General features: G+C 39.0%; 1 protein-coding gene across 2 annotated transcripts in view; it reads right to left on the bottom strand.

The window, feature by feature from the left end:
- Positions 1-25,972, bottom strand: part of LOC140731182 (multivesicular body subunit 12B-like) — a 276,241-nt gene that overhangs the window by 156,939 nt on the left and 93,330 nt on the right. For both annotated transcript variants that reach the window (XM_073052625.1, XM_073052624.1), the window contains exon 6: positions 25,433-25,576. In XM_073052625.1, the coding sequence (XP_072908726.1) occupies positions 25,433-25,576 (144 nt within the window). The remainder of the gene's footprint in view (positions 1-25,432; positions 25,577-25,972) is intronic.

The raw sequence follows: 25,972 nt of genomic DNA, 5'->3' as shown, positions 1-25,972 counted from the left end.
AGTATTTGCAAACCTGTTAACTTTTTTCCTCATTGTTGTACGTACATGACTTCCATTTGAGAATTGATATGCAAATGAAATTAAGACAAATAAAAATTAAAAACGCTAATGTGGCCTCTTTAATTTAATATCTTGGAATGGAGACAAATGGTTTTGCGTTGTGAAAAATAAATTGCATTTCACTGCCAATCACATTTACTGAATGTAAAGACTTCCAAACAGGTAATAATATGAGGGACAATGCACCCAATGCCCCAAAGTATTGCTTTAGACTGCGAAGAATCAGCACGTTCATTCAATTCAGCCAAGTTAGATATAATAGGGCCAATTCAACAGCCTGAGCTGCATCAAAACGCAGAACTCTAGTCGTGTGGGCAAAAAGTTTCAATTTTCTACAAAGTAAAACGTATGCTGTAATTAGTTAAATGCAAAGTAATTGCTTTCAGTAGTTACTCAATTCTGGGGTAAAGGATTACACTGTAGGAAAAGCAGGTCATTGAGATGAAAGCACAGACAGATGGTGTGGTGAGATATTCGGTGAACATTCAGTCCACTGGGGCATAAACTAACAACATGTAGGTTCATACCAGGATTCCCAACTCTAAATCTTGGTATTAACCATCACATAAACTTGGTGAGTAATTTTTTTCTTATTTTTAATTCATGATTGGGGTGATGGGGGAAGTAAACATAAGTTTGCAGTTTGGACTTCAAACAAATCAAGTTCATCAATAAGAAAGAGCATAATCTTACTTAATGTCCAGAGAAAAGGTGAGTAATTACTGTACAATGCCAATAAGGGCCTGAAAGTTCTACCCTGAATATTTACAGGTTTGACATAGGCATACAAATTGTTAGTAGATAATAAGGAATGTATTATAAATGCATATTTTAAATGATACTTAATAGGTATTTTGCCATTTAACAGCTATAAGATCAGGGTTCAATTCCTGCCACTGTTTGTAAGAAGTTTGGACATACTCCCTTGTGTCCTCTGGGTGGCCCAATTTTATCCCATATTCCAAAGACGGACTGGTTAGGACTATTCAGTTGTGGCATGCTATGTTGGGACAGGAAGTATGGCAAGAGTTGCAGGCAGCCCTAGCATACCTTGGACTATGTTGGTCGTTGACATAAACAATATGTTTCAATGTACATCTGACAAATCAAGGTAGATATGGGTCATCATTTCCAACCCTAGCCCATCTTCTTTGCTACTGAAAACTGATTTGCTTTCTCTTTAACTCTCAGTTCTGCGTCTTGGACCTGAAACGTTTCTTCTTCCACAGATGCTAACAAACCCGCTGAGTGTTCCCTGCATTTTCTGCTTTTATGAATCCTAAATTGCTTTGAAAAGTCCAAAGAGAACATAGCTACAATTAGCTGCCTTGAATCAGCCATTTTAGGAACAGTCGTCGTCGTCATCATCTTCGTTAGGTCACATCTGAAATTTCCAATTGGCGGACGATTTCCCTCCACGCCGCTCTGACATATTGGGAAATCGTGTACTCGGCAAGTTACAGCAGTGGTTTGCCTTTGCCTTCTGCCGGGTAAGTTTAAAGAGATCACCTCCTCTTTTAGGAACATTAACACCTTCGTTTCAAAAAGCCCATATAGTAGGACACAAGACAAGAGAGCAGAATTAGGGTATTCAACCCATTAAGTCTGCTCCTCCATTCACAGGTAGCCGATCTATTATCACTCTCAAGCCCATTCTCCTGCCTTCTTCGCTGATGTCCTCATTAATCAAGAACCTAGCAACCTTTGCTTCAAATATACTCAATGACTTGGCCTCCACAGCCATTTGTGGCAATGAATTCCACAGATTCACCACCTTCTTGCTGAAGAAATTCCTCCTCATCTCTGTTCTAAAGCCACGCTCTTTCATTCTGAGGCTGTCCCCCTCACTCTTAGACTCCCCTACTATTGGAAACATCCTCTCCATGTCCACTCTATCTAGGCCTTTCAATATTTCATAGGTTTCAATTAACTTAATCTAAAATGTGAACTATAAACAATCTAGGAAAATAGGGAAAAATGTAAAAGCAGAAAAATCCAATCAAAACAGAAAATGCTGGAGGCATTGAAAAGATCAGTTAACATATGGAAGCCAAGGCTGTTGATCTTTGTTCAATCCTGCAAAAGGATCACATCTCACATATTGTCTCATCTATTCTCTCCACAGACACTGACCTGGAGTGTTTCCAACATTTGCTGAAGCAAGTCCTGATTCCCTTCTACCTAGTTTCAAATTGTCAATTATCAGGTTACCACTTTGACTAGGCTGAGGGAAGTCCTAATGCAGCTGTAAAGCTTCAAGGTATGTCACCATTTTAATAAATACCTAAATACTTTGTGGGGATTGTTTAAAACTTTAAGCTTTATATTTCCAGGTTACCACAAAGTGAACTTGAGAAATCTTACTGTTTTATTAACTCTTTTTTTATTCAAGCCCCTATGGTTGTTCAAAGGCTTTACATCAAAGTGAAATTTGCTGTTTGGTCTTCGCATTACAACTGTATCTATTCTATCAAATTATTTCATTATATTACTTCACATACTTGTTTGATTTTGTCTGTGTTTTTGTACATCTTCAAGTTAGATTCAGGATTATCTATCGCATTCTTTATTTATTCTCTCTCTCGCTTGTTTGACCTGCTGCAGATGGTACCACAAGAAAACAAACCTCAAGGGTTGAGTATGGTGACATACATCCACTTGGATAATAAACTTAGTTTGAACTTTGAATGTGCACATCAAAACATACAATAAAAAAGCATCATTTGTGTTAACAACTAACTCTCCCAAGGGTGTGTTGGGGGCAGCCTGCACGTGCCGCCAACACAACATATCTCTATTCAAAGAACTCATCTGGTTAAGAACTAGTGGTCTCTCATAGGGTTAGCTCCATCATGAGGAGATGAGGAGGAATTTCTTTAGCTAGAGGGTGGTGAGTATGTGGAATTCATTGCTACAAACTGCTATGAAGACTAAGTCATTGGGTACTCATTGGGTACATTTAAAGCAGAGGTTGATAAGTTCTTGATTAGTCAGGGTATCAAAGGTTATGGGGAAAAGGCAGGAGAATGGGGTTAAGAGGGATAATAAATTAGCCATGATAGATTGGCTGAGCAGGCTCGATGGGCTGAATGGCATAATTCTGCGCCTATGTTTTATGGTCTTATTATCACAAGGTTGAGGATACATTGATTATAATAGTCAGCTTCCAACTTCCAGATTTAATAATTCCAATGAGGTTAAAAAAATGCAATTGCTGGTTTCATTTACTGAAAGATCAAATTATGGCTTTGATGAAAAGATTAAATTTGACTTCTTTCCCTTCATTTAATTAGAAACATTGTTCATTTGATTGAAAAATAACTGGGTTATTCTTTCCTGAAGATTTGCAGGTTTGACATAAGACATGCAAATTGTTCATAGATCTTCAGGAGTGTATTTATGACACCTGTCACCTGTTTCACGCTGTTAATGAGACACGTGCATAATGTATGGCTAGGAATCTCTACCCTAACCAATTAGCCAAAATACTGATTCTAGAATCTGAAAGAGGAGAGTTCTGAAGTTGCACTGAATGGCTCCAGGAAATAACAAGACCGCTTAAAAGGAGGAAAAGAATAGAGAGAAAAGACTGAATTCATCACAAGAGTGGTCCTTGACCCTGTTTCATCACACAATTACATCATATATTATCTGTATCTTAACACCATCTACCTGCCAGCATTCTAGAAAACCTAACACATTTGCTTAACAAAAATCTATCAATCTTAATTTTAGACTGACCTTACCTTATGGGGGAAACTAGACCCAGATTTCTACATGTTCCCAGGAAACATTGCCCAGATTTCTACAGTCCTTCTCGACAAGAGGTGTATCCTAACACTTGGGGTTTTCAGGAAAATCCCACAAAATGGTAGTGGATTCCACCCAGTACATCATGGGTAAAGCCCTCCCAACTACTGAGCACATCTACATGAAATGCTGTCGTAGGAAAGCAGCATCCATCATCAAAGATCCTCACCACCCAGACCATGCTCTCTTCTTGCTGCTGGAATCAGATAGAAGGTACCAATAGCCTCAGGACTCACACCATCAGGTTCACAAACAGTTAGTTCCCCTCAACCATTAAGCTCCTGAATAGAAGGGGATACTCACTTGCCCCATCATAGAAATGTTCCTACAACCAATGATCTCACTTTAAGGATTCTTTATCTCTTCTCATGTTCTCATTATTTATTGCTATTTATTTATATTTGTATTTGCACAGTTTGTCATCTTCTGCACTCTGGTTGACCTTTCATTGATCCTGCTATAGTTGATATTCTATAGATTTGCTGAGTATGCCCACAGGAAAATATATCTTAGGGTTCTATATGGTGCCATACATGTACTTTGATACTAAAACTTATTTTGACCAGCAAGTTTTGAATACCTGAAATGGAAACAGGATGTTAGAGATACTTGGCAGTTCAGATGCCATAAGGCAACATAAGAGAAACATTTCATACCTTTCAATAACACCAAAAATGGAACATGAAAGATCAAGGCAAAATGTTTTCCCCTCTGTGGTTGCTGCCTGATCCACGGAGTATCTTCAACAACTTTCCCGTGTTCTGCTAACACCACCCTATTTTTATTCACCATCAACAACCCTAATCACCACGAGCATACCAAATGTGTATGCAAGCCTAGATTTTCCAGTGTGGTCTTAGATGTTAACCATGCAAGCCCCACGTCATTACGGTGAGCCTATGTAAATCGCTTGCATGACAGAACACCAAGATCCAATCTTTCTCATTACCTGTATATCAACAACTGAGTTGATAACCATGCATTAACAAAATAAGCTCAATCACAAAACAAGTTCTAAGTGCCAACTTAGGAGCAAAAGCTTAGCAGAGTCTGATGTGGCATCATCTCTATAGAACATCATTCTAAACCAGGGTTTCTCAACTGTGATTCCCCAGAACGCTAGGGATCCATGAAAGGTCGCCAGGGGTTCTGCAAGAGATTGTGATTAAAAAAAGAATAAACATCATTTCTTGAACTTCACGCATTCAACGATGCTAACAATGCTAACCAATGGGCAGTGACCAAGCAGCCCATTAACAATCTCACTCGATGTCTCTCAGCTCAGTATGGCAGTGCACAGTAGGACCGTGTTCATTTGTTTGAGTCCATTCTCAGTTTTTGACGTGAGATAGGGAAGGACGGCAGATTGATAATTAGTGAGCGCTATATTGCACGGAGGACAGGCACACTGATAAGGGCCATGAAGTGTGTTTTCTGAGAATTGAATGGACTCTCCCAGCTTGGACAGTGATATCAGCCTCTCCCTCCCGAATTACCTCCCAACTTCCCTTTACGTGCAACCGACTGACTTCTGGGAGCAAACAAACTCTACTGTGTAGGAGAAAATTGGAGGAAAATATTCATTCTAAAGGAGTATTTTTTTTAATACATACCATGACTCAGCTGCTGGCCTGCTGCTTTGCTGTTGGTGTATTCATGGCAAAAGGTGGATTGTGTAGGTTAATGTGAGTTGTATCATGCAGTTTTCGTATTTTTTGCAGTTTTCTCATTTAGTTATTTATTATGTTGTTCTTATCATGCAACAACTGACACAAAAAAAGTCAGTCTTTACAATGGGTTTAACATAAGCTGTTGATCCAAGTTGTCCTATTTCACTGTGCCTCATTTATGGCAAACAACATACAAATGCAGCAACAGCTCCAGCAATATTGACTTAACTATAAATCACAGCCATATGACAAGTAAAATGAGCTGATTATTTTAAACAGTTATTGGAATCTCAAAGCAAACAGATTAAAGCTTTTGTTAATACAGTCACAGTAAAAAGGCTCAGGATACAAGTTATTTAATAGCAGAAGTTATGATCCAGAAAAGGAGAAGTCACACAGTTGGCGACAACCTAATGATGCCAGCATGTAAAATTACAGTGGGTAAAATGCTTGGACAAGATGCAATACAAGAAATTGAAAAGGTTTCACTCTCAATTTGTATGATAAATCAACGTGTTGCTGACATGTCACATGATGCTGAAAAGGTTTTGTGTGATAAACTGAAAAAGAACAGCTTCTCTATCCAGGTCGATGAGACAACAGATTTCACCAATAAATGTCACGTTGGAGCATTTGTAAGATTTGTAAATTATGATGAAATTCAAGAAAACTTTTTCTGTTGCAAAGAGCCCCCCAAAACAAGCAACGGCCAAGATATATTTAATGTTTTGTCTTCATATCTGAAAACAAAAGGTCTGGCGTGGAGGAACTCTGTTAGCATCTGTACTGATGGTGCCCCATCAATGGTTGGCTCCATGAGAGGTTTCGTTTCTCTTGTAAAACAAAATTCTGACATTGTCTCAACACACTGCTTCAACATCATCAATAACATTTCATGTTGTAAATAACATTAATTAAAATTAATTTACAACCTTTATTTAAATTAAATTTACCAAGCCTACCTTTAGAAAACTTAAATTCCATTTTGTCTTAAGCCAGTTATTTTACAGAAATTTAATATGTTTGCCTTATGAGTTTTTAAAAATTCATGACAGGGAAAGAAAGGTAAACTAAGCTTAACTACCCGTTTTTTTTCAAGAAGTATGGCTAAAAATCATTCCCTGCTCAAAAGAGCATTGACAAATATTTTCATATTAATATATCTACAATTCACTGATCACACTAACATACCATGAGCTGTAGATCTAATAATTTTTTACGCAGGAGCTCCCTGAGACCTGAAAATTATTTCAAGGGTTCCTCCAGGGCAAAAAGGTTGAGAAAGGCTGTTCTAAACAATTACTGGTTTACTTTAACTTATGCTGATAATTCAGTTTAAAATTACTGTTTTTGTTAATGTATTAGCTGCTTTAGTCGATAAGAGTTTAATTGTACTACAGTATTTGCCATGCTAAAATCATCTGATTTATGGTGTTAAAAAGCTTGAAATATATTTGCAAATGATGGTATTCAAAGTCAGTTTATCTTTGGATATTGGGCATTTCAAATGATGTTAAGAAGTACAATTTCCACATTATAGGACTGAAGTATGAATTTACCTGTATAACAGAACAGGTAAATGAACTCAAAACAGGATATTGAGTGTAAAATTCCAAGGTATTAACACTGCACAACAGCAGTAGAAGAATTTCAAGCATTCAAACAATCTAAGTCATAAAGGTCTCCAAAATTACAAGTTCAAGAGCACCTATTTCAATTCAGCTATAATCCTGGCACATTAATCTATTTTGCAAAACCAACTGTGAGATTTAGATTTGACTCGCGAACCGTGATGGGAAACTGTTACCAAACATTGCCACAAAAAATGCGGTGTCTTCAACACAAGAGATTCTGCAGATGCTGGAATTCCAGAGTACTACACACAAAATGCTGGAGGAACTCAGCAGGTCAGGCAGCATCTATGGAAATGAATAAGCAGTCAACGTTTCAGGTCAAGATCCTTCTGAAGTCCTGATGAAGAATACCGAAATGGCACAAGAGATGAAGAAACAAAACTTAAAGAGTATATAATGGATAACCCGAGCAAGAAGGCTAAGAAAGTATTAAGGAAATACAAGGTCCATACAAGGTATGATGAATCTAACAAAAGCATTTTGCAATTTATAGATTACACTAAAACAAAAGCTTGGTGCATAACAAAGCCAGACTACGGTAAATAGATACATGAAATGCACCGGATGAAGAAAACAGAATTATCAGTTCCGGAACAATGAAAAAGGTTTATACAGGTATTGAAACTAAATTCAACGTACTAAAATGTCATCAACTCTAGTACAGAAATACCAACAAACACAGAGATAATGAACTTCAGATAACCACAAAATACTGACAGAGGAGCAGAAAGGATGCTGTAAGGGTATGAAAGGATGTAAAGAATAATTGATAGTAGATTCTGTAATTCTAAATCAAGCCCGGTGGAAAATGTATACACACACACACACCCACACACACACAATAAACAATGACCAATATACTTGTGAAATTCCTTTAACATAGAAACATAGAAAACCTACAGCACAATACAGGCCCTTCGGCCCACAAAGTTGTGCCGAACATGTCCCTACCTTAAATTGCTAGGCTTACCTATAGCCCTCTATTTTTCTAAGCACCATGTACCTATCCAAAAGTCTCTTAAAAGACCCTACCGTATCTGCCTCCACCACCGTTGCCAGCAGCCCATTCCACGCACTCGCCACTCTCTGAGTAAAAAACTTACCCCTGACATCTCCTCGGTACCTACTCCCCAGCACCTTAACTCAACCTATTCTCATAAGGCATGCTCCCCAATCCAGGCAACATCCTTGTAAATCTCCTCTGCACCCTTTCTATGGCTTCCACATCCTTCCTGTAGTGAGGCGACCAGAACTGAGCACAGTACTCCAAGTGGGGTCTGATCAGGGTCCTATATAGCTGCAACATTACCTCTCGGCTCCTAAATTCAATTCCACAGTTGATGAAGGCCAATACACCGTATACATTCTTAACCACAGAGTCAACCTGCACAGCTGCTTTGAGCGTCCTATGGACTCGGACTCCAAGATCCCTCTGATCCTCCACACTGCCAAAAATCTTACAATTAATACCATTAATAACATCTGATGGAGCATTGGCATACTATAATCACCCCATCTATTAACCAAAAAAGTACAACCACTAATACCAAAATAAACTAAGCTATTTTCCAGGGTGACTCTCTAAGTCCACTTTGGTTTTGTCTAGTTTTAAGCCTGCTCTCTAATTTACTGAATCGGACAAAAATAAGGCATTGAATCAGAGACAACCAAATGAATTATACCCCAACAGACCTTCTATAGATGGATAATTTGAAATTGTACACTCCTTCATCAGTAAAGCTAAAACAACTAATTCAAATAGAACTATTTTCCAAAGAAATAAACATGAACTTTGGACTACATAAGGGCAGAACATTAAACATAAAGATGCAATTGAGCTAGTAGGATATAAAACACAACAGCTGAATACCATACAACCAATGGATGAATATGAAACAAGTATCTGGGATAGCAACAAGAAAAGAAAATAGATTACAGTGCGATAAAGGGAAAACTTCTGATAAAGTTTACTTCAAGACTTAAGAAAATCAGCCAAACAGAGCTCAGTAGTAAAAATATAACAAAGGCAACAAAAATTTTCACTATACGGTATCCATGCAAAAGTATTATTTTGGCATAATATCTTAGTCTGAACTAATCTAAAATTTTTTCAAAGAAAAATAAGAACTGAAATGACAAATTTTAGAACACACTGAGACTAACACTACCTAGGACAGAAGGAGGAAGAGGAATAACAGCCAAAAAATTTACACAACAGTCAGATAAAACTTCTAAGGATATATTTTCATCAACAAAAACAGGATTCAGCACTCCACGTGAGAATATGCAGTTCTGATAAGAAGTCCACACCACTGAATGTAAATGAAGGCACAACCCAGGAAAATGAAGAAATTATCACTACAGAAGAAAAAGTTAACCAATGGAACAGCATGACCCTCCATCCGAGCAAACGAGATGTTGACAAGGAAGCAAACACCAGCCTCAGAGTTGGAGATCTCTTCCCAGAAATAGACAGGTTCCTTGTGGCAACACAGGACCAGGTGGCTAACACAAAAAAATTACCAAAAATACATAATAAAAGACCAACAAATTCAAGATGATAAATGCAGAAAATGCCAAGAGAAAACAAGAAACAATCGAATGCATTACAGGATCCTGCAGCAGTTTAATTCAGTCAGATTATTTACACAGGCACAATCAAGTGGCAAATATCAATCACAAATAACCCTAAAATACAAACTCATAAATGACACCATACCTTTACTATAAATATAAGCCTGATCCAGTTTTAGAATCAGAGTCCTATAAATTATATTATAGAGCATTCCATAATAACCACTTGGAGATAATATTACAAGACAAACAAGCAAGAACAGCTTACTTAATAGAGATAACCATTTTAAAAACATATAAAACAGAAACCAATTAAGTGAAAAAAATCCAGAAATATGCTGAATTAAAAGAAAAAATTGAAAGACTTTGGAACATAAACTATTGTCCCAATAGTAATATCTGCAACTGGTATCATCCCAAAGTCACTACACCATAGCTTTAAACAATTAGACCTACACAGCAGTATTTATGTAAGTCTCCTGAAAGCCACAATACTAAATACCTCTAGAATAGTCTGAAAGATCCTAGCAATTGAGAAATGAATGTGTTTGATTATGCCCGTACCTCAGCTTTTACCATTGAGCTGAGAAAAAAATAAAAATATAATAGTATCTTATTTATAGAGCACTTTTCATATGAATGATGTTGTTCAAAGTGCTTTACAATGGGATAAAGTACAAATATAAAAATAAAGGACAAAATGATGTTAGTTGAAAGCATGGTTGTGACTTGGCATTTAAAAGTGTCAACTGAGTCTACATCCCTTATGGTTTTCGGTACCGAGTTTCACAGTTTACGAGCATAGTTTTTAAAAAAAAGCTGACCTGCCAGTTTTGTTTTGAGGGAGATTGAGGGACTAGAAGACCTAATGTGCCTTCAATGCTCAATAACAATGAATCCTTTTGGTGAAGACAACAGTCAAGAGGTAGAATGTTAGAGTCATCAATATCACCGTCATATCCAACGATATAAAAAACATGAACTCCTCTAACTTGCTCATAAACGGAGATCACAATGTGAAAACAGGTCGTGAATATAATTGATAACGATCAAACAAGAACTGAACAAGCTTTCAAGTGTTGGGATCCTGCCACTAGAGGTCCTCAATGGGCCATAGAGAAGGTAAGGTTTAAATTAAGCGGAATAAAAATGATAGTGCGACGTTTTGATTTACTTTTGCAGGTCCCGCTGGTTTTGAATACTCAACAGTAGTCTTCCAGAGACTGGCAACTATTGGAACAATGGAATTTGTTTAAAACAACAGTATGTGAAAATGACAGACAGGTAGAGATGAACCAGTCCATCAAACCCCCACCTTGCAGGCTTCATCCTATTGAACTTCACAGTGATCCCAAAGGCTCCCATCAATCGCAATCACAAACTCCCGGGAGAGGAGCACAATAAATTTAAATAAAAATGTCTAATTCAGAGGGAATAAACCTGGAAATTTCTCTCCAACTCCTGGAATAAATCAGACTTTTAGGAGACAACAGCAAAAAAAAATCAGGCACATCATCGAATATTATTTTATAAGCTTCCTTGTATTCACAGGAACTCATCCAGCTTGCATCAGGCAGACTCATACTGGCTGCAAACACTACAACAAATACCAAGCATTCTCCGTGAAAAGATAAACCTCCAAACATCTAACCAATGTAATATATTCTGATATCCCCGGATTGTCTATAGCTTGTCTACTTCAAACAGTCTCTTCATCATTTAAAGCACTCAAACCCTCCATGGGACCTGTTTTTCTAGAGCAAAAAGACCCAGCTCTCTCGATTCATTGCGATAACCATGCATCAAGCTAGTGATCCTCCTCTAAATATTTTCCAAGGTTTTCAATATTAACCACCAGAAGTGGATCCTACAATTGTGATGTGTTTTTTTATACAAAAACAATTCCGTGTTGGGTTTTAAATTTGATCATCCTGGCACAAGATTCAATTTGCTCTATTGTTGCCTCACTGTTGTTTATGAACCTGTAAAAATTTATTTATAGTAACAACTAGCACGCTTTCTCTTTTGACAGATTTTAGTTCAAAATCCGATATGGTATATAATATCTGTTGAGTTGGTGAATTTCAGGGATTTTATAATTGATTTTAATTTATACTCACATGGAACAGGCCATTTCTGACAAGGTCGACATTTATTGGCCATCCCTCACTGTCCTTGAACAGAGAAGCTTGTAAGAGCATTTCTCAGGGATGTTCAAAGTTAACAATGTTTGGACCTGAAGTCAGAATCGGAATCAGGTTTACTATCACCGACAAATGTCATGAAATTTGTTGTTTGGCAGCAGCAGTGCAGTGCAATACATTAAAAATACTATAAATTACAGAAAGAAATAGAGGGATAGAGTTTAAGAGACGCAATGTAATGATGCAGCTTTATAAAACTCTAGTTAGGCCACACTTGGAGTACTGTGTCCAGTTCTGGTCGCCTCACTATAGGAAGGATGTGGAAGCATTGGAAAGGGTACAGAGGAGATTTACCAGGATGCTGCCTGGTTTAGAGAGTACGGATTATGATCAGAGATTAGGGGAGCTAGGGCTTTACTCTTTGGAGAGAAGGAGGATGAGAGGAGACATGACAGAGGTGTACAAGATATTAAGGGGAATAGACAGAGTGGATAGCCAGTGTCTCTTCCCCAGGACACCACTGCTCAGTACAAGAGGACATGGCTTTAAGGTAAGGGGAGGGAAGTTCAAGGGGGATATTAGAGGAAGATTTTTCACTCAGAGAGTGGTTGGTGCGTGGAATGCACTGCCTGAGTCAGTGGTGGAGGCAGATACACTAGTGAAGTTTAAGAGACTATTAGACAGGTATATGGAGGAATTTAAGGTGGGGGGTTATATGGGAGGCAGGGTTTGAGGGTCGGCATAACACTGTGGGCCGAAGGGCCTGTAATGTGCTGTTCTATGAAATACATACAAAAATTAAGTATTACAAAAAGAGATCAAAAATAGTAGTGTTCAATAGGGTTCATTGTGTGTTCAGAAATGGCAGAGGGGAAGAAGTTGTTACTATAACATTGAGTGTGTGGGAGTGGAAGAAGCTGTTCCTAAAGTGTCAAGTTTGCGATCACAGATAAGCTCAACCAGAAAAGAGCAAGTTTCCTTCCTTGAAGGACACTGGTAACCTGGTGCCTGCACAGCCTCCATATTGATGCTGACTTTTTAATTTCAGCTTCATTTAATTAACATGAAATTAAATTTCTCAGCTACCAGGGTGTGAAATAAACCATCGTTTGTCCATCCTCTGTGCAACACGCTCACTGACAGCAAGATAACCTACACAGATGCTAGAACCTTTTAACTACTAAAAAATACAACAAGCATGCCTGTGAGATATATGGACATCAGCAGAAGTGTTGATTCCATTTAAAACTCAGAAAACCCCAGGCAATCTATAACCCAGTCACGATAGCCCACACAATCATGCACCTGCTGAACAGCTAGCAAAGCCCCAAGAACATCAATGTCAAACCGTTAACTCCTGTTTCATTAGCACAAGAGATTCTACAGATGCCGGAAATCACGAGCAACACACACAAAATGCTGGGGGAGCTCAGCAAATCAGGCAGCATCTATGACTCCTAATGAAATGTCCACTCTTTACTCACTTCATAGATGCTCCCCCATAGTTCCTCTAGCACCTTGTGCATGTAACTCTGATTCCAATTCTCTTGCAGCAGTATTAGGCATACTGGCTCATTCTTACATGATTCTTTGCTGTAACTGTAGTAGCAAACCTCAGAAGCACTTTCCATATTATTCTATTTAGAATTCTTCAGACATTATAGGAATTTCTTTAGTCAGAGGGTGGTGAATCTGTGTTATTCATTATCAGACAGCTGTGGAGGCCAAGTCATTGCGTATATTTAAAGCAGATGTCGATAGGTCCTTGATTAGTAATAGCATCAATGGTTATGGGGTGAAGGTAGGAGAATGGAGTTGAGAGGGATAATAAATCAGCTATGATAAAATTGCTAAAGGTACACTGCATGGCCTAATCCTGCTCCTATCTTATGGTTTATCCACAAGTTATCCCAGGAAACTGAGAAAATTTGTGTTCAAGTAATTAGGAAAATCTGGAATATCAAGCCAGAATCAATAACTGTTTCAATGAAACTACATTTTTTTCCCCCATAGACAGCATCAGATTTATTAAGGTGGACCTGATATCATTACATAATCTGATCAATATTCAACTCCAAGCCCAACAACACTTAATTCCCAATTGCTTCTGAAAGAGGCTAATATAAGGGCATAAATGAGGAAAGGTTAAATGAGATAGGGCTTTTCTCTTTGGAGTGAAGAAGGATGAGGTGACTTGATAGAGAGTGCAAGATGATAAGAAGCATAGATCGATTGGACAGCCAGAGACTTTTTCCCCCAGGGCTGAAATGGGAAAATGAGGGGTTATAATTTTAAGGTGATTGGAGGAGAGTATAGAGGGGATGTCAGGCAAATGATTTTTTTTTGCACTTAGAGCATAGTGGATGTGTGGAATGCCCTGCCAGAGGTGGTGGTAGAAGCAGATACATCAGGGCATTTAAGAAACTCTTAGCTAGGCACATGGATGATAGAAAAATGGAGGGCTACGCAGAAGGGAAGGGTTAATTTGATCTCAAGAGTAGGTTAAAAGATCGACACAATATTGTGGGCTGAAGGACCCGTACTGTGCTATCATGTTCAATGTTCTAACTAGGAATGAACTATAATTGCTTGCTTGAACCAACAATCCCACGAACAAGCAAATTATAACTTGGCACCAACCATTTTACAACATCATAAACTGCATGGCTGTAATTTACTTTCTTAAATGAAAACCAAAATTCCTACAATTAAACAGTGTTGATCTGGTAACAGCATCAGATTTAATTGACCTCTAAACTGCTGGGTACAACCTGGGAGGAAATGCCAACAAAATATACCAGCATTGAAATGCTGTTAATGCTTTAGGAAATAAACAACCTGAAGAAGGGAATGTGGAAAACTAGGTTGTGTGCTTTTTCAGTGAAATACAGCCTATGCAGACAAACAAAAGAGTCTTGCATACTTTCAAAGGGAAAGGATCAATATTTTCTCCTTTATCACCTTCAGTTTAATAACCCAGTTTACAATGTCAATCCCAGGTGACTACACACAGAGCAAAAAATCATTCACTAATTCCTTTTTTCATTTAGTAGACAGACCACAAACCCCTAGTCCCTGTAGGACACTTACAGACATTTCTGCTGTAGTCAATGACAGGTTTTTCACAAGACCGAAAGCTAAGTAGAATTTCATAAGCTAAAAATTATCAGCATTTTGTGAAATCCTTCGGGTACAACACTATTTTTGTTAAAAACAGCAAAAACTGATTTGTATCTAATTAAATCTTTATCGTGACCCTACTTGGGAACAAACGCTGACTTTAATTTCTTTTAATTCCATATCAAAATCTGAAAGTCTAATTTACTGCTAAAAATCAAGCATTTTCATTGTATTTTTAATTCGATGTGCATTACATTATCGCTTTGAAACATTTAATTATATGGTTTTACAAACTAGTTCATGAAGAAAGACAGTAGGCTGAAGAACAAAGCAACAATCTAATACAGGTCAAATTTTCACAGCCTACAGATTTATTAATTTCAGTTCTAAATTGGTTATCAAAATATCCTAACTTAAAATAACACGAAGATTGAAATTTAAAATGAGATTGCCAAAAACATGCACTACTGTCAATATTCAAACTAATAATTGCAAATAAAATTCAAGATTGGAAATAATTACATCTTTCTGAAGGCAAGGCAAATAACTGGGCTAACCTCACATCTGTTTATAACGATACTGAAGTGATAAAATAAACCAATATGAACTTAAAAAGGAGAATGCCTGTAATTTTAAATTCGATTTTTTTCCTGCTTTTCTAAATATGATCACAAGCGGTTCTAAATGTGCCTAAAAGCAAGGTCATTCATGGAAGTACCAAGTAAAACATGCGTAGCAAAGTTATATCTATTTACCAGGCTGTTTTCAAGAGGTTATAGCTGTCAGCTCACAATTTAATGATGGAAGAAGCTGGAATTCAATAAACATATATGATTTCACCAAGACTTTACACACATCTCTAGATAAATCTGATATACATCTTATCCCTCAACAACTAAGGTGCTAGATGGGACAGAACCCCAAAAGTATGTAAATTTATAAATTTTAATAGAGATTTTCACTATATGCAAATTTGCAATTTGCAGAAAATCTAACTTAGATTGTGAGCACGTTCTCCCCAAGGTGGTCAATTCCTTAGATCTACACTTTAAAGGGAATGTTTTTATTCATGACAAATTATGAGAATTTAAAATTAAAGTCTATTGGATACTGCAATCCATTGTCATTCAGAAAGGACAAAGCTGAAATTTAGAGGGTGACTGAATAGGAACTATTAAGTCTATGACCAGTAAACCCATGCTGACAGCTTCACCAGCAGACAGGGCAAGGGATGAATGAGGAATGGTAAAGGCTACAGAGAATGTGGAACTGCAAGCTCAACTCAAGGATTGATTATAATGTCAAGACCACCGGAATCAAGTTATCACTGACATATAAAGTGAAATTTGTTGTTTAGCAGAAGTACACCGCAATACATAAAAGTTACAAGTTACCATACGAATATTCATAATAAATAGAGCAGAAAGAGAGTAAAATAGTGAGGTAATGATTATGGACCACTCAGCAATCTGATGACAGAGGGCAAGAGGCAATCCTAAAACATGAGTGTTTTCGATCTCCTATACCTCCTTCCTGATGGAGGCAATGAGAAGAGGGCATGTTCTGGATGCAACAGTCCTTCATGTTGCATGCCACCTTCTTAAGACATTGATTTTTGAAGATATCCTCAATGGTGAGGAAGCTAATGTCCATGATAGAACTGGCTTAGTTTATAAACCTCTAACAGCTTTTCCCAATCCTGTGCATCGGCTCCTCCATACCAGACAGTTCAAAGTAAATGTATTATCAAAGTACATGTGTCACCATATACAACCCTGAGATTCACAGTCTTGCAGACATACTCAATCAATCCACAGAAAAACCAGCATAACAGAATCAATGAAAGACCGCACCGGCTTGGGCGTTCAACCAGTGCGCAAAAGACAGCAAGCTGCAAATACAAAAAGAAATAAATAACAAATGAAATAAGCAACAAATATCAACAACATGAGATGAAGAATCCTTGAAATATAGATTGTGGAACATTTCAGTGTTAGGGCAAGTGAAGCTGAGAGCAGTTATCCCCTCTGGTTCAAGAGCCTGAAGGTTGAAGGGTAATAACTGTTCCTAAACCAGCTGATGCAACCAGAATGCTCTCCACTGGACATCTGTAGAAACCGTTTACCTTGACTGTAGTGTCTGAAGACAGCTTGAGTTGAAGACAACTCTCTTCCTCCCAATATTCAGTTGGAAGAAATTAGAGAACACGCATGACCAGACATTAGACCAAAGTCTCACAATACAGTAACAGTGGAGAGGTCAAGACAAATGGAAAATGCTAACGCAGCATCCTAAAATAATAGTGCTCAAGGAGCAGCACATGAACAAAGACAAGAACAACATCAAAGGTTGAGCATTCAATGGTTGTAAGTGTTCTGGATCTAAATTGACAAGCAGAGTCAAGGTAAGACTGGTGAGGCAGCAGACAAAGTACCGACACAGGAGGGTGTGATCAACCATGTTGTAAAATCAAAAGCATGATGCACAGCGGTGCCAGTTACCGAAAATAATATCCCAAAATTTTATTAGGTCCATCTCAGGATTGTAGCAAGAACAGAGACAGGATTTGGAAATACTAAAATGGAACTGCAGATTTGAGAACCAACAAACCTCGCTCTAGAAACTAGAGAGAGGGCAGTTGAAAATGGAGGTTGCAAAGACAAAGTATGAACTTGTTGAAGTGAGAGAGCAGTATTGAAGAAGGTAGCAAACTACATCTGAAAGTGAGGAAATCTTCTTCAGCTTGCATGTAGACTTGAGCTTGTGGGGTGGAATGGGGTTATGTCTGGTTCATGGTTTTGTAGAAACTGTATCAAAGGAACACATGTTAATCTTGAAATGTTGGATGTAGTAGCATACTAATCATTTAAGAGGTAAACAAGAGGTTTGGACTAATGATGCAGAGTCAGGAAATTAATTCTATCTCACCAGTTAGCAAATTTAAAATCATTTAACTTATTAAATAATTCACTCAGGGGGATTCAGTTCAAGAGCTGTGGGGTAATGTTGAAGCTCTATAAAATTCTGTTTAGACCAGACTTGAAATATTGTGTTCAGTTCTGGTCACTTTATTATAGAAATGATATGGAGGCTTTAGAGGAAGTGCAGAGAAGAGTTACTAGCATTTTGCCTGGATCAGATGGCATGTCTTTAACACGACAGGCTGAGCAAGCCAGGGCTTTTCTCTTTGGAGAGGAGAATGAGAGGTGACTTGATAAAGCTGTACAAGAGAAGAGACAGGGTTCTTTTGAAGACCCTGACCTGGGTTACATGCTAACTACGGTTTTTTACGGGAATGGGATCCACTCATGGGGTTTCACAAATGGCTATTATTTGGCACGCCAAGGGCGTGGCCTAAGAGGTCAGCTCACCGTCGGAGGGCCAAGATCTCGTGGCTTTGGAGACGGGTAGATGGAAGGTCGGTGTCCGGGCGGGAGACCAGTGTGTCGTGGGAGAGGAAAGATTTACGGCTGTGTGTCCAGAGACCCGAGATCTTTGGGCACAGAGCTCGGAAAAAGCGATGCAACGGACTTTTAACATCGTAAACCAGTGAGTTGTTTGTTATGTCTCCCCTCTCGCTGTGAAACGGAGACACCTCTTTCTCCCTTATTAGAGAGAGTGAGAGCCTGTGGTATGTCGAATACTGGGCAAATGAGTAGTCTTTGGGGTACTGCAGGTCTGTGTATTTGCTGTTGCTTTGCTCATGTTTGAGTGTATGGTGGCGGGTGCTGATGTTATTTTTGCCAGTGGGGGGAGGGGGGATTGTTGCTTGCTACTGCTTACATGCAGGAGGGAGGGGGCTTGGGTGCAGATTGGGATTCTAACATTTAACTGTCATTCATTCTTTGGGGGCACTCCTCTGTTTTTCATGGATGGTTCTAAAGAAAAAGCATTTCAGGATGTATATTGTATACATTTCTGACATTAAATGTACCTTTGAAACATAGATAGAATGGATAGCCGGCACCTTTTTCCCAGGGTGTAAATGGTAATATGAAAGGGAATTACTTAAGACGGTTGGAGGAACATATGGGGGATGTCAGAGAGTTTTTTTTTACACCACAGAGTGGTAGGTGCATGGAATGTGCTGCGAAGATGGTGGTAGAGGTAAATATATTAGGGACATTTAAGAGACTCTTACATACGCACATGGATGAAAAAAAAATGGTGGGCTATGTAGAGTAAAGGGCTAGAATTCAGAGGGACCAAACCTTTTTTTATGCCATGGACTACCATTAACTGAGGATAACATGGACTCCAGTTTGGGAATCCCTGGGCGAATTCGGTCTGAGAGTTAGTTAAAGGGTCAGCACAACATTGTGGACCGAAGAGCCTATACTGGTCTATGTAAAACTGGAATTTAAAAAGAGTAGTACCACCAATGGTGAATGTGAAGCCACTAAATTGCTGTTAAATCCTACATCGTTTACTGACGCCTGTTAGGGAAGGAAATCTGCCCTTACAGACAGACAGACAGACATACTTTATTGATCCCCTTATTCCCTTAGTGTTACACCAGAACCAAAACATTCTGCCTGATGGTTAAATGTATCCTGAAATAGCCCTGCAAGCTTCCTCACTCAGGAGCAATTAGAAATGGACAATCAATTCTGGCCTTCTCAGTGACAACCACATCACATGAATGAACTCATTAATAAAAGCACACACAGGCATTCTTTTGCCAGGATGCTGCTTGGACTAGAGGGAATCTGCTAAAACAAGAGGATGGACAAACATGGGTTGTTTCCTCTGGCGTGTCAGAGGCTGAGGGAAGATCTGATTGAGGTTTATAAGATGAGCAACAAAGATAAAGTAGACAGACAGTATCTTTTTTCCAGTGTTAAAATGTCTAATGACAGAGAGCATGCATTTAACGTGAGAGACACTAAGATACGATGGGCAAATTACATGCCAACAAGTGGGTGCCTGGATGCACTGCCTGGGATGGCAGTAGAGGCAGATACACTGGGGACTTTTAAGAGATGTCTAGATAGGCACGTGAATATGAAGGAAATGGAAGGGCATGGACATTATTTAGTCAAAAGTGATTAGTTTAGTGGCCATTTGATTACTAATGAATTGGTTCGGTACAACAGCGTGTACTGAAGGGCCATTTCCTGTGCTGTACTGTTCTATATTCAATGTTAAAGGCCCAAGGGAAATGAGGAAATGCATAATGGTTAGCGCAACTCTATTACAGCTCGGAGCATCAGAACGCAATTCCAAGACCGTCTGTATAAAGTTTGAACGTCCTTCTCGTAAGTGCTTAGGTTTCCTCCGGGGGGTCTGGTTTCCTCCCATATTCCAAAGGCCTGCTAGTAGGTTAATTGATCACTGAAAGCTGTTTTGTGATTAGGCTAGGGTTAAATAGGTGGGTTGTTGGGCGGTGCAGTTCATTGGGCCAGAAGGGCCTGTATCTCTAAATAAAATGGGTGAAAAGCCAGAGTAGGCAGCCACAGACGGTCTTGAATATCTGGTCTCAATCTCACTACAAAACTGACTCGGTGGCCTTTCTGGCAACTTTATGAGGGGGCGAGAGAATGAAGATTTAATGCAACTCTGGGAATAGAAAAAAAGTGGGATCATCTTTATCACACAGGAGATTCTGCAGATGTTGGATTATCCTTGATCTGGAGTAGTGGAAATTAAACAGTGCTCAATGTAAAAGTGAGTAACTAAATTAATTATTCCTCCCTCATGTTAAAACTCCCAACCGTAGACTAACAACTGGCAGGAACAATTCTCTCAAATTACTCAAATAAATTTGTTGGCTTCCTTTGAGTTGCCATTTTGAAGGATTCTAAGGCAGATGAAAACATATCCTTGTAGGTTACATTTAAAACAACTTGCAATTATAGTGCATGCTTAATGTAGTGAAACATCCCAAAGCAGTTCAGAGGCATAATAAAAAAAAGTCATAAAAATAACACAGATCCCATAAGAAGCCTACCTTTCATACTGTTTGCCTGGGGCTTGAGTGAGACTACTGGATAGTGTTAAAATAGGTATTTATGTCTGTTTTAACTCTGCTGATATTTCAGTTTCTCCTCATTGGTCAAACACTCTTTCGCCATTTCAACTGTGGAATTCAATACCCAAAGCTATAAGGGATGCAAACTCAGTGGACATTTTTAAACGCCAACTCAAAGCCAGTTATTTAAACTTGTTTTTAAGTAACACTGTTTTGTCTTTTATTTTATTTGTACATTTATCCCATTGCAAAGCACTTTGAACTACATTGTTTGTATGAAAAGTGCTCTATAAATAAAGTTATCATTAGTTTATGATTCCTGAATGCATATTAGTGCTGCAGAGAGCTCTCCCAGAAATTGCAGAGTCCCACGGATCAAAGCTCTCCCTTTTCCTTGACTCTGCTGAGGCTTTATAAGGCATGGTTAGACTGTACTTGAAGTACTGTGAGCATTTTTGGGCTCAGTATCTAAGAAAGGTTGTGCTGGCAATGGAAAGGGTCCAGAGGAGGTTCACAAGAATGATCCTGAGAATGAAAGGGTTAACATATATGGATTTATTGATGGCTCTGGGCCTGTGCTTGCTGGAGTTTAGAAGGATGGGTGGAGGGTAGTAAGATCTCATTGAAACCTATCAGATATTGAAAGGCCTAGGTAGAGTGGACGTGGAGAGGATATTTCCTATAGTAGGGGAACCTAGGACCATAATCTCAGAATAGAAGGATGACCCTTTCCTACACCAGAGAATGGTGAACATGTGGAATTTATTGCCACAGACAGCTGTGGAGGCCAAGTCATTGGATATACTTAAAGCACGGTTTGATAGGTCCTTGATTAGTAAGGATGTCAAAGGTTATGGGGAGAAGGTGCGAGAATGGAGTTAAGAGGGATAATAAATCAGCCATGATGGAATGGTAGAACAGACTCGTTGGGCTGGATGTCCTAATTCTGCTCCTATGTCTTATGTCTAAAGAACCGAAATCAGCTATCAGCCGAGGAAATTATTTGGGGAAGTTATGGTCTAGTTTCTACAGAAAAACATTATCCATTAACTTTGAAATCTAACCAAATCAATAGGTGGTTAAGTCAGCTATAGCAATAAAAGATAATGGAAGTTTCACGGATACCTGAGTCAATTAACAGGACTGTACATGATTCACACGCTGTTTTTCCTCTTGATCTCAAAGAATCTGAAATCCTTCCATCTGCCCCTCGAAGTTCACATATATCCTTGCAAATTCACATACTCCAGAACTAGCAATCTTCCCCCTTGATCAAAAACCCCATTATAGGCATAACTCCCCCAGCTCACAATGAACAATGGTTGAATGGGACTTTCCAAAATGACAAGTTACTTTGCCACAGCAACGAGCATTACACTGTAAACTCTATCACCACAAGCAGTTTCCATGTCAGGGAAAATACTTCATGGTTGGCCTCAATGCCTCCTTGTAAGAATATATAATACTGTCACCAGCTTGTGGCAACACTGCCTCCAGTTTACTCAAACTGGTTGAAAGGCACTAAGAGCAGATTCTCACCAATTGGAGCATACAGAAGCCTAACTTGAACAGCAGAAGGAGCGTATGTCAGCAAGACCAAGTAATTGACTGTGGACTTCAGGAAGGGGAGGTCAACAATTTTAAGTTCCTGAGAGTCAATGCCTCAGAGAATCTGACCTGGCCTCAACACATTGATATACAGTCGGCCCTCCTCATCCGCGAGTTCCGCATGCGCGAATTCAACCAACCGCGAATTGAGAAAACCCGGAAGTGCTCTTCCAGCACTTGTTGTTCGAGCATGTACAGACTTTTTTTTCTTGTCAATATTCCCTAAACAATGTAGCATAACAACTATTTTACATAGCATTTACATTGTATTAGGTATTATATGTAATCTAGAGATGATTTAAAGTATACGGGAGGATGTGCGTGGGTTATCGTGGATTGGGATCGAAAAATTCGGAAGTTCTCTTACTAAGTAAGTCGGAACAGGTACATCCGGTATTATTTAGCGTCAGTTAGTCAAACATTTGGCTTAGTATATAGTATATATTTTACCTTTCTATACATATAAAACACTTAAGAATGTATGTTTCAGCACTGGGCTTGGGAACAAAAGTTCCCGAGTGTGAGCCAGTGACAGACCGCTTTCGAGTGCGCTCTCCAACCGGCCTGGTTGATGTGGAGGATCAAAAACTCAAAACCCCAAAACCCAGTAATTAAACCACTGCGTTGCTTAGTAATAATTGCAGCTTTCATTGGGGCAGGGCCTTTCTCACTTTATCCTTTAAAGTTGTTCCGATCGTTGACTGATGTAGCCTAACGCTTTTACAATGACCGATGGCATTTCACCTTTTTTGGATCACTTTATTATTTCCACTTTATTTTCAATTATGATCGTGATTATTTTTGTGAACAGAAACACTGCGGATTCAGAGCTCTGCTGCCGGGTCCTAATGTCCACCGCACTGAGACAGGTTAAATAAGGTCTGGGGGTTCTGCTGGGTCCTAAGGTCCACCGCATTGAGACAGGTTGAATAAGGGACTTGAGCATCTGCATTTTTTGCTATCCGCAAGGGGTCCCGGAACCAATCCCCCGGGGATAAGGAGGGCCAACTGTAATCATGAAGAAGGCACAGCAGCAGCTCTACTTCATTAGGGTCCTGATGAGTCCTGACAAAGGGTCTCGACCCGAAACGTTGACTGCTTCTTTCAACGGATGCTGCCCGACCTGCTGAGTTCATCCAGCTTTTTTGTACGTCTTGATTTGACCACAGCATCTGCAGTGCACTTTGTGTTTACTACTTCATTAGGAGTTTGAGGAGATCTGTTATGCCACCAAAACCTCTGGTATATTTCCATTAATGTACAGTAGAGAACATTCTGAATGGTTGTATCAAAGATTCAAAGTACAGTTATTATCAAAGTATGTATGCAGTATAAAACCCTGAGATTCTTCTTCCCACAGACAGCTACGAAACAAACACCATAGAACACATTCAAAGAAAACATCAAAGAGCCAATGTGCAAGAAAAAAAGAACAAATCGTGCAAATGGCAAAAAAGGAACGAATAACACAGAATATTAAACATCGAACTACAGAGTTCTTGACACAGTCTAGGAGTGTTCAGGTTAGTTCAGTTCAATTTAGCACACTGTGTCTTTCATTCACTGCAGGCTGTAGAGCCAGTCCACTTTGGTCAAAATCACACAAAATAGCAATTTTAAAAAAGGGAGTAACAAGAAACCAGAAACACATATAACACAAACTGCAAAGCCCTCTAAAAAGGAGTCCAGTCCACAAACCGCACCGATCAAACCTTGTTCAAGACCCAAGGCTCCTGCACCTTCCTCCGGCAGCAGCAAGCAAGAGGGAGAGGGCAGACCAGTTAAAAGCAGGCAGACGGCACTGAACACCCGCTTGCCTTCTGCTCTCCTCCTCGCTGATTTCAATCTTGCTCAAAACTTTAATCGGTAATAGCTATGAACAGGATTGCAAGAAACTGCGGATGGTTGTAGACTCAGCCAGTTCCATCAAAGGCACAACTCTTCCCAACATCAAGAACATCTTCACAAGGAGGTGCCTCAACAAGTCGGCATCCATCATTATAAACCCTCACCCTCCACAACATGCCCTCTTCTCATTAGCAACATCAGGGTTGTGATACAGGAGCCAGAAGATCCACACTCAACAATTCAGAAACAGCTTCTGTCCCTCTGCCATCAGATTTCCAAACAGTCCATGAACATGAATAATAATACCTCATTATTCTTTTTTTTGGACCATTTGTTTTGTGATTCTGTAGTAATTTTATGTCTTTGCACTGTACTGCTGCTGCACGGTAACACGGCAGTTCATGTAACACAATTACAGCACAAGCAACCCGGATTCAATTCCACCGCTCTCTGTAAGGAGTCTGAACATTCTCCCCGTGACCACGTACTCTGGTTTCCTCCCACATTCCAAAGACACTTGGGTTAGTAGGTTAATTGGTCACACGAGTATAATTAGGAGGCAGGGGTTAGTGGGCCAAAAGGGCCTGGTACTGTGTTGTCTCTCTAAAACTTCATCTAAATATACAATCTAAAACAACAAATATCTTATAAGCCAGTGACAATAATCCTGATTTTGATTCTAAACAATTCAACATGCTGGGTACTTCAAGCACCTCCTGTCCTGTCTGCTTCAGTGTGTACGGATCATGCATTAGGCTCATTAGTCAGCTCACAATCCACAGAATGTTAGAGGAAACCAGTTGACCCCTAAAAAGAGGGGAAAACAAAACAATCCATATTTCTACTACTGCTAGAAATAAAGCAAACCAACCTAAAACAGCTATACTTTTTAAAAAATGGAAGAATTTAAATTGACAGGCATCAAGACATGGTTCCCAAAATAAAATTATCAATCCGTGGAGAAGGTCCCCCACCAATTTTATAAAATAGTACCTGGGAAGGTTAGGAGCAGGCGTTGGTGAAGATGACGTCAGGGCTACAGACGTTGTCGTTGTCGCCACTGTGGCTGAGGTTGGGATTTCTTGTGTCCTTGGAACTTTTCCCATTCTGTACCAGATTCCCATATTATTCAACTCCCTAGGAAACAAGATATATATTATTGAAGATATATTTCTTGGCTAAAATTATTCAACGTTACTACAACCAGCGAATATCAAAGACCAATTTTTAACTGCGAGAAGGCAATATTAATGAGCCAAACTCAAACTTCCATCATGAATTATACAACCATTGTTACATTCTTAAACACCTCCATGCGGGACCGTTTATGAGTTACACTTAAATATTTTCCACTGTTACTGATTTAGTTACTATATATTCTTCTTACTAAGCTTGAAACTTGAAAGCAGAAAGACTAGCATTTATTAACTTTCAGTAACTTGTTCCAAAGTATTTTAAAGCTACAGAAGTACCTTTTATGTGAGATAAATGCTGCAATGTAGTAAAGCAGCAACCAAGTTAAGCATAAAATTA

The sequence above is a fragment of the Hemitrygon akajei genome, chromosome 7 (genome assembly GCF_048418815.1).
Source record: "Hemitrygon akajei chromosome 7, sHemAka1.3, whole genome shotgun sequence".
Classification (NCBI taxonomy): Eukaryota; Metazoa; Chordata; class Chondrichthyes; order Myliobatiformes; family Dasyatidae; genus Hemitrygon; species Hemitrygon akajei.
Note: the sequence above shows the minus strand (reverse complement) of the source record. Positions and strands in the feature narration are given on the sequence as shown.